Genomic DNA, 13801 nt, shown 5'->3' with positions numbered 1-13801 from the left:
TGCCAGAAGTGTGGCAACACTTGCCCACAGCACATCTCTTGCTGATGTGATTTGTCACATCGACTCATTTCACTGTATGTTTAATGTACATGTGACAAATAAGATAATCTTTAATCAAATGTTATCATAATCATAAATGTATATTTCTTGGAGCTCATTTTAATACAGACTGACTAAGTGATATTCTTTATATTTCCCTGCCTTGGAGAATTCTACTTGTGTTCACAGAATTCCACATTACTCCGTATTCTTTTGTGAAAGAGCTGTGTTTTAATTCCAAAAAAGGAATTTTAAAATGATTTTGGATTGTCCTACCCTGTCCATAGAGTTGCTCTCTGAGGATTCAGTTCTGAATGCTACACCATTGCTTAATAGCATTACTGTTGGGGAAGGTTAAAGCTAACCATTTGATTGCTGTGTGGATTATTCTGACAACCTTTTTTAATGTACTTCATCATGTTACCAAATTTTTGTAGGTGGTTTCCCAGCAACTAACTCAGACACAAGCTTACAGGGTGATCCATGTAACAAAGAGAGAGTAAGGAATGGACTCACTGTTTCGTCATGTGTAACAGCACAACCTCCAGGTTAGTAAGTATTAAAATATCCTATAGACGTAAAAATATTGGTATCAAGAATCTTTAAAACATTCTTACATTGACTAAGCTGGTCTTTCTACAATTTAAGTTAAAGTATAAATTTCAAATGCTCATTCCACTCCAGCAACACTTGGTACTTGACCCAGCAAGTATTTTGTTTCTGACCAGAGCAGACCAACAGTGACTCATGCAATAGTTAGTAGTTGAGTAGATGAACTGTGAGTGTCAGTATTATTTTTTGTTTGGAGTTTTGAAATTAAAACAAAACTAAATGGCCTACATTATATTACAGAGCCTCATGATTGCTTCTTTTTTTTTGCTTTCCAGCAGACAATGTGGATGGAACCTCGGTGTCTCAAGTGTCACCTACAAGTGACTGGCTGGTTGGCTATGCTGATGCTCAGGCACTGTATGAGCTGGAAAGGGAGAATTGTACATTGCGAGAACAGCTGATGAACAAGGAAGAGTTAAATGAGACTTTACGCACAGAGCTCGACTTGCATCGCTCCATCTTGACACATAAAGAGCAGGATGCTGATAGCCATGTTGCTTTTTCCCTTGATCGTAGTGGTCACACCTTAACAGCAGACAAGCACACAGAGCCAAAACATGACTCTGGCCTGCCTACTGTAGGCGGTAAGATTTTACTTTAATTTACAGCTTTTGCTGTAAATTTCATTATTATTTGGGAGGGCGGGTGTGGGCGGCATGGTAACAAGGTGGTTAAGGCAATCACTTTACAGTGCCAGCTGTAAGATTGGGGTTTGATTCTCACTGCTGTCTATAAGGAGATTCTGTTCTCCCTGTGACCACGTGGGTTTCCTCCAGGTGTTCCAGTTTCCTCCCACATTCCAAAGGCATGCGGGTAAGCGTTTGAGTTACGGGCTGCTTTGTTGGGCCCAGAAGCATGGTGACACTTGCAGACTACCCAGCACAATCTTCATTGATTTGATATAAACCGACACATTTCACTGTATGTTTCGACGTACATTTGACAAAGAAAGCCAATGAATCTTGATGAAGCCTAAAACGTAGGCTGCTTATTTCTCCTGCATAGATGCTGCCTGACCCGCTGAGTTCCTCCAGTATTCTGAGTGTGTTACTCTGGATTTCCAGCATCTGCAGAATCTCTTGTGTTTATAAAGCTAATCTTTATATGAAGCCTTGACAGAACTGATGGTTTGAGGAAAGTTCTTGGACAGAAATTTCAGTGAGCAGCTAAAATCGTTTTAGTACCTTTACCACCAGCGAATCACGTGTACGAAGGTCCAACTCCAATGTTGGAGTGTTTGAATCAAGATTATAGGTCTGCATAAAGTCAGGGTAGGATTTTAATTGTAATCCACTTAGTGGTGGTGAACCTTTTGCAGATCAAGGAGATGGGAACAATAGCCAAGCAAGTATTAATAGCCGACAGAAGATTTTGCCTAAGTTTTCCTAAAGTGTTGTAATAAGTAGAGGTTGATGGTGTTGAATAACTGAGGTGGTGAGTGAATATAATTCACCTTATAACAATTACAGCATGGAAACAGGCCATCTCGGCCCTTCTAGTCCATGCCGAACGCTTACTCTCACCTAGTCCCACCAACCTGCACTCAGCCCATAACCCTCCATTCCTTTCCTGTCCATATACCTATCCAATTTTTTTTTTAAATCTGAAAATTGGGAATGAGATAAAAGACCGTAATTCACAGGAGCAGAATTTTAGGCCATTCAACCCATTGAGTCTGCTCTGCCATTCCATCATGGCTAATTTATTTTCCTTCTCAACCCCATTCTCCTGCCTTCTCCCTGTAACCTTTGACACCTTGATGTTTTTTTCATTCTAAAATTGTGCCCTCTGGTCCTTAGGGTATTCAGATATGGACACAAATGTGTGGGAGCTACGCTTGTGCACGTAAACAGGTCTCTATGGCATCAATGTCCAAGATACTAAACTTATTCTTAAATTATCATATTAATGCAAGTAAGTCAGGTGGGGAAAGTGTTTCCCTCAACTGCCCTACCATTCCCACAGAATTTGATGTTAACTGTAATCAATAGACACGTCAGTTTTCACTCAACTTGTGGGATGGAGGATTTACAACTTTAATAAGCTTTGCATTGAGTAGTTCATGAAGGAAGTTGTAGACTGGAACTGTGAAACTCTGGATTTTACATATTATTCCTCTAGATATGTCTTTGACGAATGAAATTTTTGGGAAGGGTTAGGGCTGTTAAGTGTGTGAATGTATGACATGAATATCTTTTTTAACTGATAAGAATACCATTATTTGCTGATGGTGCTTTGGTATGATAAGAAATTAGATATAATTTGGCCTATATATTTGTGGAGCTCATTAATAATTAATCATTATAATTATATTAATAATTATATTACAAGGCCATTCAGCCAGTTGAGTCCATGCTGGCTCCAAGCAGAGCAACCCACAAGTGCCATTCACATCTCATTTTACCCATAGACCTGCAGCCTATTTTTTTTCAGGTGCTCACTTACTCAAAGGAATAATTTTCTGCAGCAATTAGCCTATCAGCATGTCTTTCAAATGTGTGAGGAAATAAGACCATTGAACATAGGAGCAGGATTAAGCCAGTTGGCCCATCAAGTATGATTCGCCATTCTAACATGGCTAATTTATTATCCCTCTCGACCTTCTCTCTGTAACCTTTGATACCCTGACAAGTCAAGAACCTATGACACAAAGGTTGGAGGTGTTGTGAATAGTGTGGAGGGCTGTCAGAGGTTATAGCAGGACATTGATAGGATGCAAAACCAGGCTGAGAAATGGTAGATGGAGTTCAACCCAGATAAGTGTGAAGTGGTTCATTTTGGTAGGTGAAATATGATGGCAGAATATAGTATTAATTGTAAGACTCTTGGCAGTGTGGAGGATCAGAGGGATCTTGGGGTCTGAGTCCATAGGACACTCAAAACAGCTGCGCAGGTTGACTCTGCGTACGATGCATTGGAGTACTGTGCTCAGTTCTGGTTGCCTCACTACAGGAAGGATGTGGAAGCCATAGAAAGGGTGCAGAGGAGATTTACAAGGATGTTGCTTGGATTGGGGAGCATGCCTTATGAGAATAGGTTGAGTGAACTCTGCCTTTTCTCCTTGGAGCCACAGAGGATGAGAGGTGACCTGACAGAGGTGTATAAGATAATGAGAGGCATTGATCGTGTGGATAGTCAGAGGCTTTGTTCCAGGGCTGGAATGGCTAGCACGAGAAGGCCTAGTTTTAAGGTGCTTGGAAGCAGGTTCAGAGAAGATGTCAGGAGTAAGTTTTTTACTCAGAGAGTGGTGGGCGCGTGGAATGGGCTGCCAGCAACGGTGGTAGAGGCGGATATGATAGGATCTTTTAAAGACTTTTAGATAGGTACATGGAGCTTAGAAATTACTAGGCTTACCTATAGCCCTCTATTTTTCTAAGGTAGGGACATGTTCGGCACAACTTTGTGGGCCGAAGGGCCTGTATTGTGCTGTAGGTTTTCTATGTTTCTATCAACCTATGCATTAAATATACTCAATGACTTGGCCTCCACAGCTGCCAGTGGCAATGAATTCCACAGTTTCACCACCCTCTGGCTATTGAAGTTTATTTTCATCTCTGTTCTAAAAGAGATGTCCTAGTTTTGTGAGGTCTTGCCCTCTGTGATCCTAGACTGCGCCACTAAATGAAACATCCTCTCCACATCCACTCTGCATAGATATTTCAATATTCAATAGTTTTTGACGAGATTCACTCCCTCAATCTTCTAAACTTCAGTGAGTACAGGCCCTAAACCAAATCAAATACTACTCATTCCCGGAATCATTCTCATGAACCTCCTCTGGACCCTTTCTAATGCCAGCACATACTTTCTTAGATGAGGGGTGTAAAACTGCTCACAGTACCCAGTGAGACCTCACTAGTGCTTTATAAAGCCTCAACGTTACATCTTTACTGTTATATTCCAGTCCTCTCAAAATTAATGCCAACATTGCATTTGCCTTCCTCAACCTGCAAGTTAACCTTTAGAGAATCCTGCACAAGGACTACCAAGTCCCTTTGCACCTCTGATTTCTGAAGTTACCCCCTGTTTCTATAGTCTATGCCTTTTTTCTTCTGCCAAAGTGCATGACCATTCACGGGTGTGGGAAAACCCCACATGGCCAGAAGCAGAATGTACACTTCTGTACGGACAGTACTGAAGGTGAGGTTTGAATGCAGTTCTGGAGCTGTGAACTGCAGCACCCACCACTACTGCTGTAATTATCCTGATGGTTTGCAACTGTGATATGAAACACTCTGAAGGAAAGGATCTATTTTACTGGTGTTCTCCTGAAATGTCACTTATTGATTTTGGTGATGTGCAGGGCACTAATTCCCATCATCTTTGTCCTTAGACTTGGCAGCCCACCTACATGAAATCCGGAGTTTAAGGCAACGTTTGGAGGAATCTATTAGAAATAATGACAAGTTAAGGCAGCAACTGGTATGCCAACTTTCTGCAGCTGAAAATGATCCAGGTGAGCAAAACAATTTGTCATCCCATCAAGCTGAGGCTCCATAGTTTAAATCCAAAACCGAATGTGCTTTTGATGGTTAAATAAACCTAATTCCAAAGCAGCTCAAAAATATTTCTTACCTGCTAAAACTCATTGGCCTTTCCATCTCTAACAAACTGCATGGATCCTATTTGAGATTAGTTTCAATATCTTCACTTGATTTCTAGTTCAATATTTACCTGCAATTTTACCCTCATCCAAAAAACCCAAGTGTCACACCTGGATACAGTTCACAATTAAAGTGGCACATTTGGCATAATGCTTTACAGCACCAGCCACAAGGTTCAATTCCTGCTGCCGTCTGTAAAGAGTTTATACGTTCCGTCCATGGCCAAGTAAGTTTCCTCGCATTACAGCATATTCCAAAAGGTTAATTAGTCACATGAGTGTAATTGGGCCTCACAGAGTTATAGGCCGGAAGCACCTGTTATATTGCTGTATATCTAAATAATGATTTTGACGATTTGTCTTGCAGCCTTTTTAAGGAGTAGTGTTCATAGAACAAGGATGAATGAAGACAAAAAATGTTTTCATTTCTTTGTGTGTATCACTGGCAAAGCCAACATTTATTGCCCTTAAGAAAGTGTTTGTAGTCGTTTTTTTGAACCACTGGTTCTGGTTCAGGAGCTCCCACAGTTGGGGACCCAGTGAGGGAAATATATTGTCAAGTCAGGATGGTGTGAGAATGAGAGAGAAACCACATCTAACTAATGGTAAATAACATACAAGTTGTTTTTCTATCAGTATTGCTAATAAAATGTTTAATGATAAAGATCTTTAAAGATTAGCTTTATTTATCACAAATACGTGGGGGGGGCAGTGCCACAATATTCTAGCATTAGCACAACGCTATTACAGCTTGGCATTAGAGTTTGAAGATCAATTCCAGCTTCCTCTGTAAGGAGTTTGTACTTGTGCGTGTGGATTTCCTCCGGGTGCTCCAGTTTCCTCCCACTCTAAAGATGTACTGGTGAGTAGGTTAGTTGGTCATTATAAATTGTCCTGTAATTAGGTTAGGGTTGTTGAATCGTTTGGTTGAAGGGCATGCACCTCGACAGGCTGGAAGAAACAGTTCCACATTGTAATTCTGAATAAAATAAGACGTCAAAACGTGCAATGAAATGCAGTCTGCAAGTGTCGCCACACTTCAGACGCCAACGTAGTATCATTATAATTCATTAACCCTTACCCATGGGAGGAAACTGGAGTAAACCCAGGGAGAATGTAGAAACTCCTTGAAAAAGTGGTGGGAATTGAACCCCGATGACAGACGCTGTAACATTACCTTGCTGCTTTTTGCATTACTTTGTTCCTTTAAGCTTTACTTAAGGTTTCTTTGCTTTCTCCAGCTCCCACAAATATTTTCATCCATGGTACTGATGAGCACACTCACATGATGGATGAGATTCGTTATCTGAAGGAACAAAACATGGCTCTCAAGGTGCAGCTGACGAAAAGCTCCAGAGGTGGGTACTGTATGACCAGTAACTGACCAGCAGAATCCACCTGTCAGAAGGGGGGCTAGTTCATGCGGTGGAGGCTATACAGTCCCCTATACACTCCTGTACCTCCTTTTTGGTGTCATAATTAGTCTGACTACAATTTTAGAACTCAATGTGGAAGGAACTTTATAAGCATGCATCTTCTCTTTCACCTGTGCCTTCTGAGTGCTAATCAAAGAAATAATAGTCATAAAATCGTACAACACAGAATGGGACTTTCTGAGGCTTTATTAGGCATTGGTCAGATTGCCCTTGAATTGAGAGCCGTTTTGGGCCTCTTAACTAAAAACGGATGTGCTGCCATTGGAGATCCTCCCGTGGAGCTCACGAGAATAATTCTGGGAATTAAAGGTTCATCTTGTGAGGAGCGTTTGATGTCTCTGAGCCTGTATTCACTGGAGTTCAGAAGAAAGAGAGTGAGTTTTATGGAAATCTATTGAATGCTGGAAAGCCTAAATAGAATGAATGTGGAGAAGATGTTTTCTGTAGTGGGAGAATCTAACACCTGAGGGCACAGACTCTGAATACAAGAATGTCCCTTTGGAACAAAGATTAGAGGAATTTCTTTAGCCAAAGGGAATTCTGTGGAATTCATTGCCACAAGTGACTGGAGGTCAAGTCATTGAGTATACTTAAACTAGAGGATGATGGGTTCTTGATTGGTCAGGGTTTGAGAGGGATAATAAATTATAGAATTGCAGAATGGACTTGATGAGCTGACTGACTTAATTCTGTTCCTATGTCTTATGGTCTGTGCCAATCAAGATGCCAACCTGAGCTGGTCCTGTTTGCCTGTATTTGGTCCATAACCCTCTAAACCTTTTCCTATCTATGAATTTGTTCAAATGTCTTTTAAAAGTTGTAATTTTACCCTCCATTGCCTCTTCCTTTGGCTCGTTCTACATGCCTACCATCCTCTGTGTGGAAAATGGCGCCACTCAGATCCATTTTAGATCTGTTCCTTTTTGCCTTTAACCTATGCACGCATCTTGGATTCCCCAATCCTTAAAAGACTGCTGACCTTATTACTCCCCATCATGATTTTAACACCCTCAACCTCAACCTCCTACCCTCAAAGGAAGAAAGCCCCAGCTTATCTAGTCTTTCTTTAATGATAGCTGAGTGATTTGATTTGAATTGAAAGTGAAATGGCTTAGGAAGAAATTTGAAGAGGATGACAGGTGATTTAATAACGGGTGTGTATTATTGACAAACTGCATGGTGTACAGCCAGCATTTTCCCCATGGGGACAAAGTGGGGCATAATTTTAAGGTGATTAAAGGAAAGTATAGGGGAGAAGTCAGAGGAGGGCTCAGAGTGGTGAATGCGTGGAATGTACTGCCAGGGCTGATGGTAGAGGCAGACACTTTTTAGAGACTCTTAGCTAGGTACGTGGATGACAGAAAAATGGAGGAATAGATGGAGAGGAGGTTTAGATTGTTCTATGTTGACACAAGATCATGGTTTGAAAGGCCTGTGCTCTGCTGTGCTGTTCTACGTTCTAGAAATGTGATATCTGTATGGACTGTAACACTTGAAAATTCAGATTATTTTCACAAAATACAGAAAAGGCCAGAATTTTACATTTAACAGGATGCCTGAACTTTTACAATTATTTTACAGACAAACAGAGAGAAAATGGGAAACTAAGGGAATCTCTGTCAAAGAAGGTAGCCAGCATCGAACGCCTACGTAACGAGTGCGAGCGGGTAAAGAGGGAAAGTACTCAACTACAGCTCAAAGTTAACAATTCCCATGAAGAAAACAGACAATTAAGGGATGAGTTGCACTACAGTCGTGAAGAAATAAGCAGGTACAGGTCACATTCAGCTACAAGCTGGTGTGTAACTGGAGAAATTATAAACCTGTTGAGTGTAGGGGAAAATTTGACCGGATGAAAGTTATTGAGTTGATCTTGTTACAGAGTTGAAAATTCCCCATATTTGCTGGGTGGATGTTTAATAGTTGTCTTGGACAGGTTGGTTACTTCAGGTTTGAATATAACTGTTAAAAATTAGCTTTATTTGCCTGTAGATGGAAACATGCAGTTAAATGTTGTTTGCATCAACAACTGAGGATGTGCAGGGAGCCATGCTTCCTGCGCCAACATAGTGCGTCCACAACTTACTAATCCTAACCCATATTTCTCTTGGACAAAACTTACACGGTCATTGGGGGAGTCTACAGACTCAATTTCGGCACCAGCAGAAATGGAACCCTAATCACTGGCACTGTAAAGCATTACACTAACTGCTACGCCATTGAGCAACACCATTATTCTTATCTGTCTGGTTAAATGTTTTAGTAATGTGAATAAAGTTGTTAGAACCGGCTGTAAGGAGCTGTAAAGGAGGGTATAACAATTTCAGCGTTTCAGCAATCAATCTGCTTGTGTTGCAGGCTGCAGCAAGAACTGAACTTGCAGCATCAGCTCTTCACCGAGAATCAGGAGCTGCTGCAGTCGCTGCAGGTGGAACTCCGGGTATATGAGCAGCTAAAGGGAACTAAAGCAGGTAATTCTACAGTTACAGCTTTACACCACCACCCTGCGAGGCCGTGACATGATTTACTTTTAACAAAAGTGAGAAGAAAAGCACAGTGGTTATTGTTTGAGTCTGACTAATGGTAACATCCCTGCCTATCCATGTCCTTCAAATGTATGCTACCTGTTAGCATGTCATTAACACATGAAATTATGCAGGCTCTGGAAATCCCGAGCAACATACACAAAATAGTGGGGGAACTCAGCAGCTCAGGAGGGGAATAAACTGTCGATGTTTCAGGCCAAGACCCTTCATCAGGATTGGAAAGGAAGGGGACAGAAGCCAGAATTAGAATGGTACCTGTCAATGCCTTTGCCTTCCTTTTGTCCTCAAGCCTATCCAACCATTGGACAACTCGACTCTGTTTCCTGTAACCAATGAATTCTGGATGATTTATACTCTGTATGATGTTCTTTGTATTCCCTCCTGATCTGTTTCCTGCCCTTTGCATTAATTCTACCTCCCCAGTCCTTAAGTCACCCACAAACTGGAACGATCTTCCTCTGTTACTCTGTCTAAACCAACGGTATTGTTGCATGTACCAACCTAGCAAAAAGCTTATACAGGTCAAATGATTACATAGTGCACTGATGTAGAGCAAGATAAAACACCAAAATGCCTAGTCAAATGTAATAGCTGCAGAGAAATAGTGCTCTCTCCTTTCCCCTGTTAGCCTTTCAGCAAGATAATCCCTTGTTCTTGGCAACCCACCGCCCCCCCCATAGTTCTGAAACAAAGTTTATGGGCCAAATTGAAGTTAATAATTAAGCTGATATGAAGAAAGCAAATCTAGCGATCTTCTGAAAAATATTTTAAATATTGTGTCACAATATCAGGACCCTACAGCTGTTTTTTTTTGCAGACTAGAATATTGGTGACAGGCTTTGTGCTTTCTTATGATAATTTGAAATTTTACTCATACAGGAAAACCATATCTATTAAAGTAGGAAGCTGAGGAATAGAGGTCATTCAACACTTCTGGCCTTCTTGTCATTCAGTAAGATCACAGTTGATCCAGGCTAGCCCTTGGTATCCCTTTCCTGTTTTCCCTCCGTACTCCTTGATTCTGTTGTAATTTAAATGCATGTTGCTGTGAACATAGAATAGTTCAAGCCTTTCAGTGTTGTGTAGCCGTGTTAATCTGCTCTAACACCAGTCTAACCTTCTCCTCCTCCATATAGCCGTCCATTTTTTTTTATCATTCATGTGCCTCTCTAAGAATTTCTTAAAAGCTCCTAATGTATCAGCCTCTACCACCGACCACCGACCGGGTGTTCCATGCATTTACCACTCTGTTGGTTAAAAAAACCTGCATCTGACATCCCTGTTGTGCTTTACTCCAATCACCTCAAAAATTATGCCCCCCCAACTCCACTCCATGTTAGCCATTTCCACCATGGAGAAAAGGTACAGGCTGTCCACTCAATATATGATTCTTCTCACCTTCTAAACTTCTATCAAGTCACCTCTCATCCTCTTCCTCTTCAAAGAAGCAAGCAATAGCTCGCTAACAAATGTGCCTCAAATATGTTCAGTAACTATGCCAGCACAGGTCTGGGGTAGTCAATTCTAAAGAACTGCATAAAAGTAATTCCTCTTCATCGCCATCTGACTCTGACCCCTTAGGTCAGTAATATTTTATAAGGAAAATTGCAACTTAATGATGTTGAACAACATGGTCTAGATTGATCCAATTTTTCAAGATTGTTTAATGTCACAGGCTGTGTGGCAAATAAAAGCACAACAGTCTCAGGCGAATTAATAAGTTTGGCATGAGCCCCCAAATTCCTCAAGACCTTTTACAGGGGCACTATAGAGGGCATCCTGACTGGCTGTATCACTGCCTGGTACAGAAACTGCACCAACCTTGATCGCTGAGCACTGCAGAGAATGCTATGGACAGCCCAGCGCATCTGTAGACGTGAACTTCCCTCCATTGAGGACATTTACAACGTAAGAAAGGCATGGACGATCATCGGGGACACCAGTCACCCCAGTCATAAGCTGTTTCAGCTGCTTCCAACTGGCAAATGGTACCACAGCATTAAAGCCAGGACCAACAGGCTATGGGACAGCTTCTTTCTACAAGCCATTAGGCTTATAAATTCACATGTATGTACATTGCGACAGTCGTAACAAAGATTTTTTACTCCCTTGCGTTGTGGGATGGATGTGAGATTTAAATAAATTCAAATTCAAATTGATGTTAATGTCCAATACACAAGTGTAAAGGAGAAGAAAATAATTGTTACTCCAGATCTGATGCAGCACAAAATAAAACACAATAAGATAAAGAAGACACGATAAATATTAATGCATAAGATAGCTTGTATATGTTGACTGGTAACAATAAAGTAATGGTGGTTGGGAATGTGGAGGGGTGGGTTAGTGGGTGGAGGTGTTGATCAGCCTTGCTGCTTGGGAAAAGTAATTGTTTTGAGTCTGGTGGTCCTGGTGTGGATGCTACGTAGCCTCTTCCCTGATGGGAGTGGGACAAACAGTGTGATCCTTCAAGATGCTACTGGAATCTTTTCTGGTACCTTTTCATATAATCGTCCTTGATGGCGGGAGGCTGGTACTGTTGATGCGATGGACAGCTTTGACTACCCTTTGTCGAGCCTTCTGTCTATTGCAATCCCATGCAGTGATATAGCTTGTTAGTATGCCCTGTACTGTGCAACTATAGAATGACATGAGCATAGATGTTAATATCAAGATTAGAGCCTTTGAAATGAAATGTGTGTAATTTTTAAGAAAATGAAGGATTTAGACTTTCTGTGGTTTTTTGAAACTGCTTCTCTTGTTGATCCTACAGAGCCTGTACACCCTACGAGCCCTGGATCACTCAACCATCTTCAGGGATCTGCTGCTGATCTGAGTGATCTAACGGCAGAGATTCGCTGCCTTCGAATTCAGCTGGAACGAAGCATTCAAACCAATACTGCTCTACGTCAGAAGCTGGAAGAACAGCTTCGGAAAGGACAGCTGAGAAATGAAGGCAGCCCTTCCACTATTAATATAAACTATCTCTTGTCAAGGAGTCACAGGAGTGCTGGAGTGAGACAACTGTATCGAGGTAAACTGCAGTGACCCTTGTGTGGAAACAAAACCTGTTATCTCTCTTTTTGTAGGCCTTGTATCAAGTTCCAACTTGGATGAATAAAACTGGGGAACATCTTTTCATAATATTCAGAAACTAATTTGAGGCTTGTTTTTAATTTGACACAGGATAGAAATTGTCAGAGTAAAAGTGGGAGATGTTCAGGGTAGGTAGTCTCTCCTCTGGACATGGTACAGTTGTGTAGCAGTTGCCATAACAATTTATAGCACCAGAGACCCAGATCACATGTGTTTCTTCCGGGTGCTCTGGTTTCTTCCCACAGTCCAAAGACATACCAGTTTGCAGGTTAATTGGTCATTGTAAATTGTCCCGTGATTAGGCCGGGGTTAAATAGGTGGGTTGCTGGGTGGTTCGTCTCGGTGGGCTAAAAGAGCTTGTTCCATGCTGAATCTCTAAATAAAACATCTGTGGCAAAAGCAGGGATTAGGGTTGGTTTGGAAGCTTGTATCTAAAATTCTCTTGACTAACCTTATTAAAGCACAGAAAGAGGTCATATGGCCCAAACCAATCCCCTGGTGGAGCAGTCCTGTCTGTCATCCCTTTGAGGACCCTCAATATTTATTTAGTTTGCTTTGAAAGCCAGTTACAGGCAGTCCACAGATTAGTCAGTGGGTTGACAGAAAACTTCAGCTGTATTTGAGAGTGGTTGCATTTTTTCTTCAGAGATATGGTGCTAAAAGGGCCTTTCCAACCCAGAAACCCACCTATTTAACCCCAGCCGAATCACACGGGTCAAGATGGAGATATGTCTATACTGAAGGAGGTGTAATGTGCTGTTTCCCTCTGCTAGCCTGTAGGTCACCCTTTGGCAAGGTGTAGCTCCTGCTTAGGCCCCAATCAGGGTCACGTGAAGCCATGGGGTCACCCATCTTGGAAAGACACAGCCTGGAAGGAGTCAATGGCAAATCAGTTCTGTAGAAATATTTGCCAATAAACAATCATGGTCATGAAAAGACCATGATTGCCCACATCATACGACATGGTACACAACAAATAAACAAATCACAGGACAATTTACAATGACCAATTAACCTACTAATTTGTACACCTTTGGAACGTGGGAAGAAACAGGAGCACCTGGAGGAAACCCACATAATCATGAGGAGAACAGACAAACTTCCTGCAGACGGCACCGGGTTTGAACTCCAAACTCCGGAATGCCCCGAGCTCTGTTAGCACCACACTAACTACTACAACTCTGTTGCGCTTTGCTAAGTGTTTTTAAAGTGGTGTAGCTATATTCTCCTCCCCTTAGAGATAGAGCACTACAGCACAGAAACAGGCCGTTCGTCCAATCTAGTCCATTCTGCCTTGTCCCATCGACCTGCACCTGGACCATAGCTCTCCAATATCCTCCCATCCAAGTACTTCTCCAAAATTCTCTTAAATGTTGCAATTGAACCCACATCAACCACTTGTATTGACAGCTCATTCCACGCTTTCCCCACACTCTGAGTGAAGAAGTTTCCCCTCTTGTTCCCCTTAAACA

At 41.6% G+C, this 13801-nt stretch overlaps 1 protein-coding gene across 7 annotated transcripts in view; it reads left to right on the top strand.

Moving 5' to 3' along the window:
• Positions 1–13801, top strand: part of cdk5rap2 (CDK5 regulatory subunit associated protein 2) — a 159572-nt gene that overhangs the window by 126103 nt on the left and 19668 nt on the right. For 6 of the 7 annotated variants that reach the window (XM_059993982.1, XM_059993981.1, XM_059993978.1 and 3 more), the window contains 7 exons: positions 477–587; positions 927–1235; positions 4985–5107; positions 6496–6612; positions 8272–8461; positions 9049–9161; positions 12007–12267. In XM_059993982.1, coding sequence (XP_059849965.1) covers positions 477–587; positions 927–1235; positions 4985–5107; positions 6496–6612; positions 8272–8461; positions 9049–9161; positions 12007–12267 — 1224 coding nt within the window. The remainder of the gene's footprint in view (positions 1–476; positions 588–926; positions 1236–4984; positions 5108–6495; positions 6613–8271; positions 8462–9048; positions 9162–12006; positions 12268–13801) is intronic. The other variant, XM_059993979.1, reaches the window with a different exon arrangement.

The sequence above is a fragment of the Hypanus sabinus genome, chromosome 18, assembly GCF_030144855.1.
Source record: "Hypanus sabinus isolate sHypSab1 chromosome 18, sHypSab1.hap1, whole genome shotgun sequence".
NCBI lineage: Eukaryota > Metazoa > Chordata > Chondrichthyes > Myliobatiformes > Dasyatidae > Hypanus > Hypanus sabinus.
Note: the sequence above shows the minus strand (reverse complement) of the source record. Positions and strands in the feature narration are given on the sequence as shown.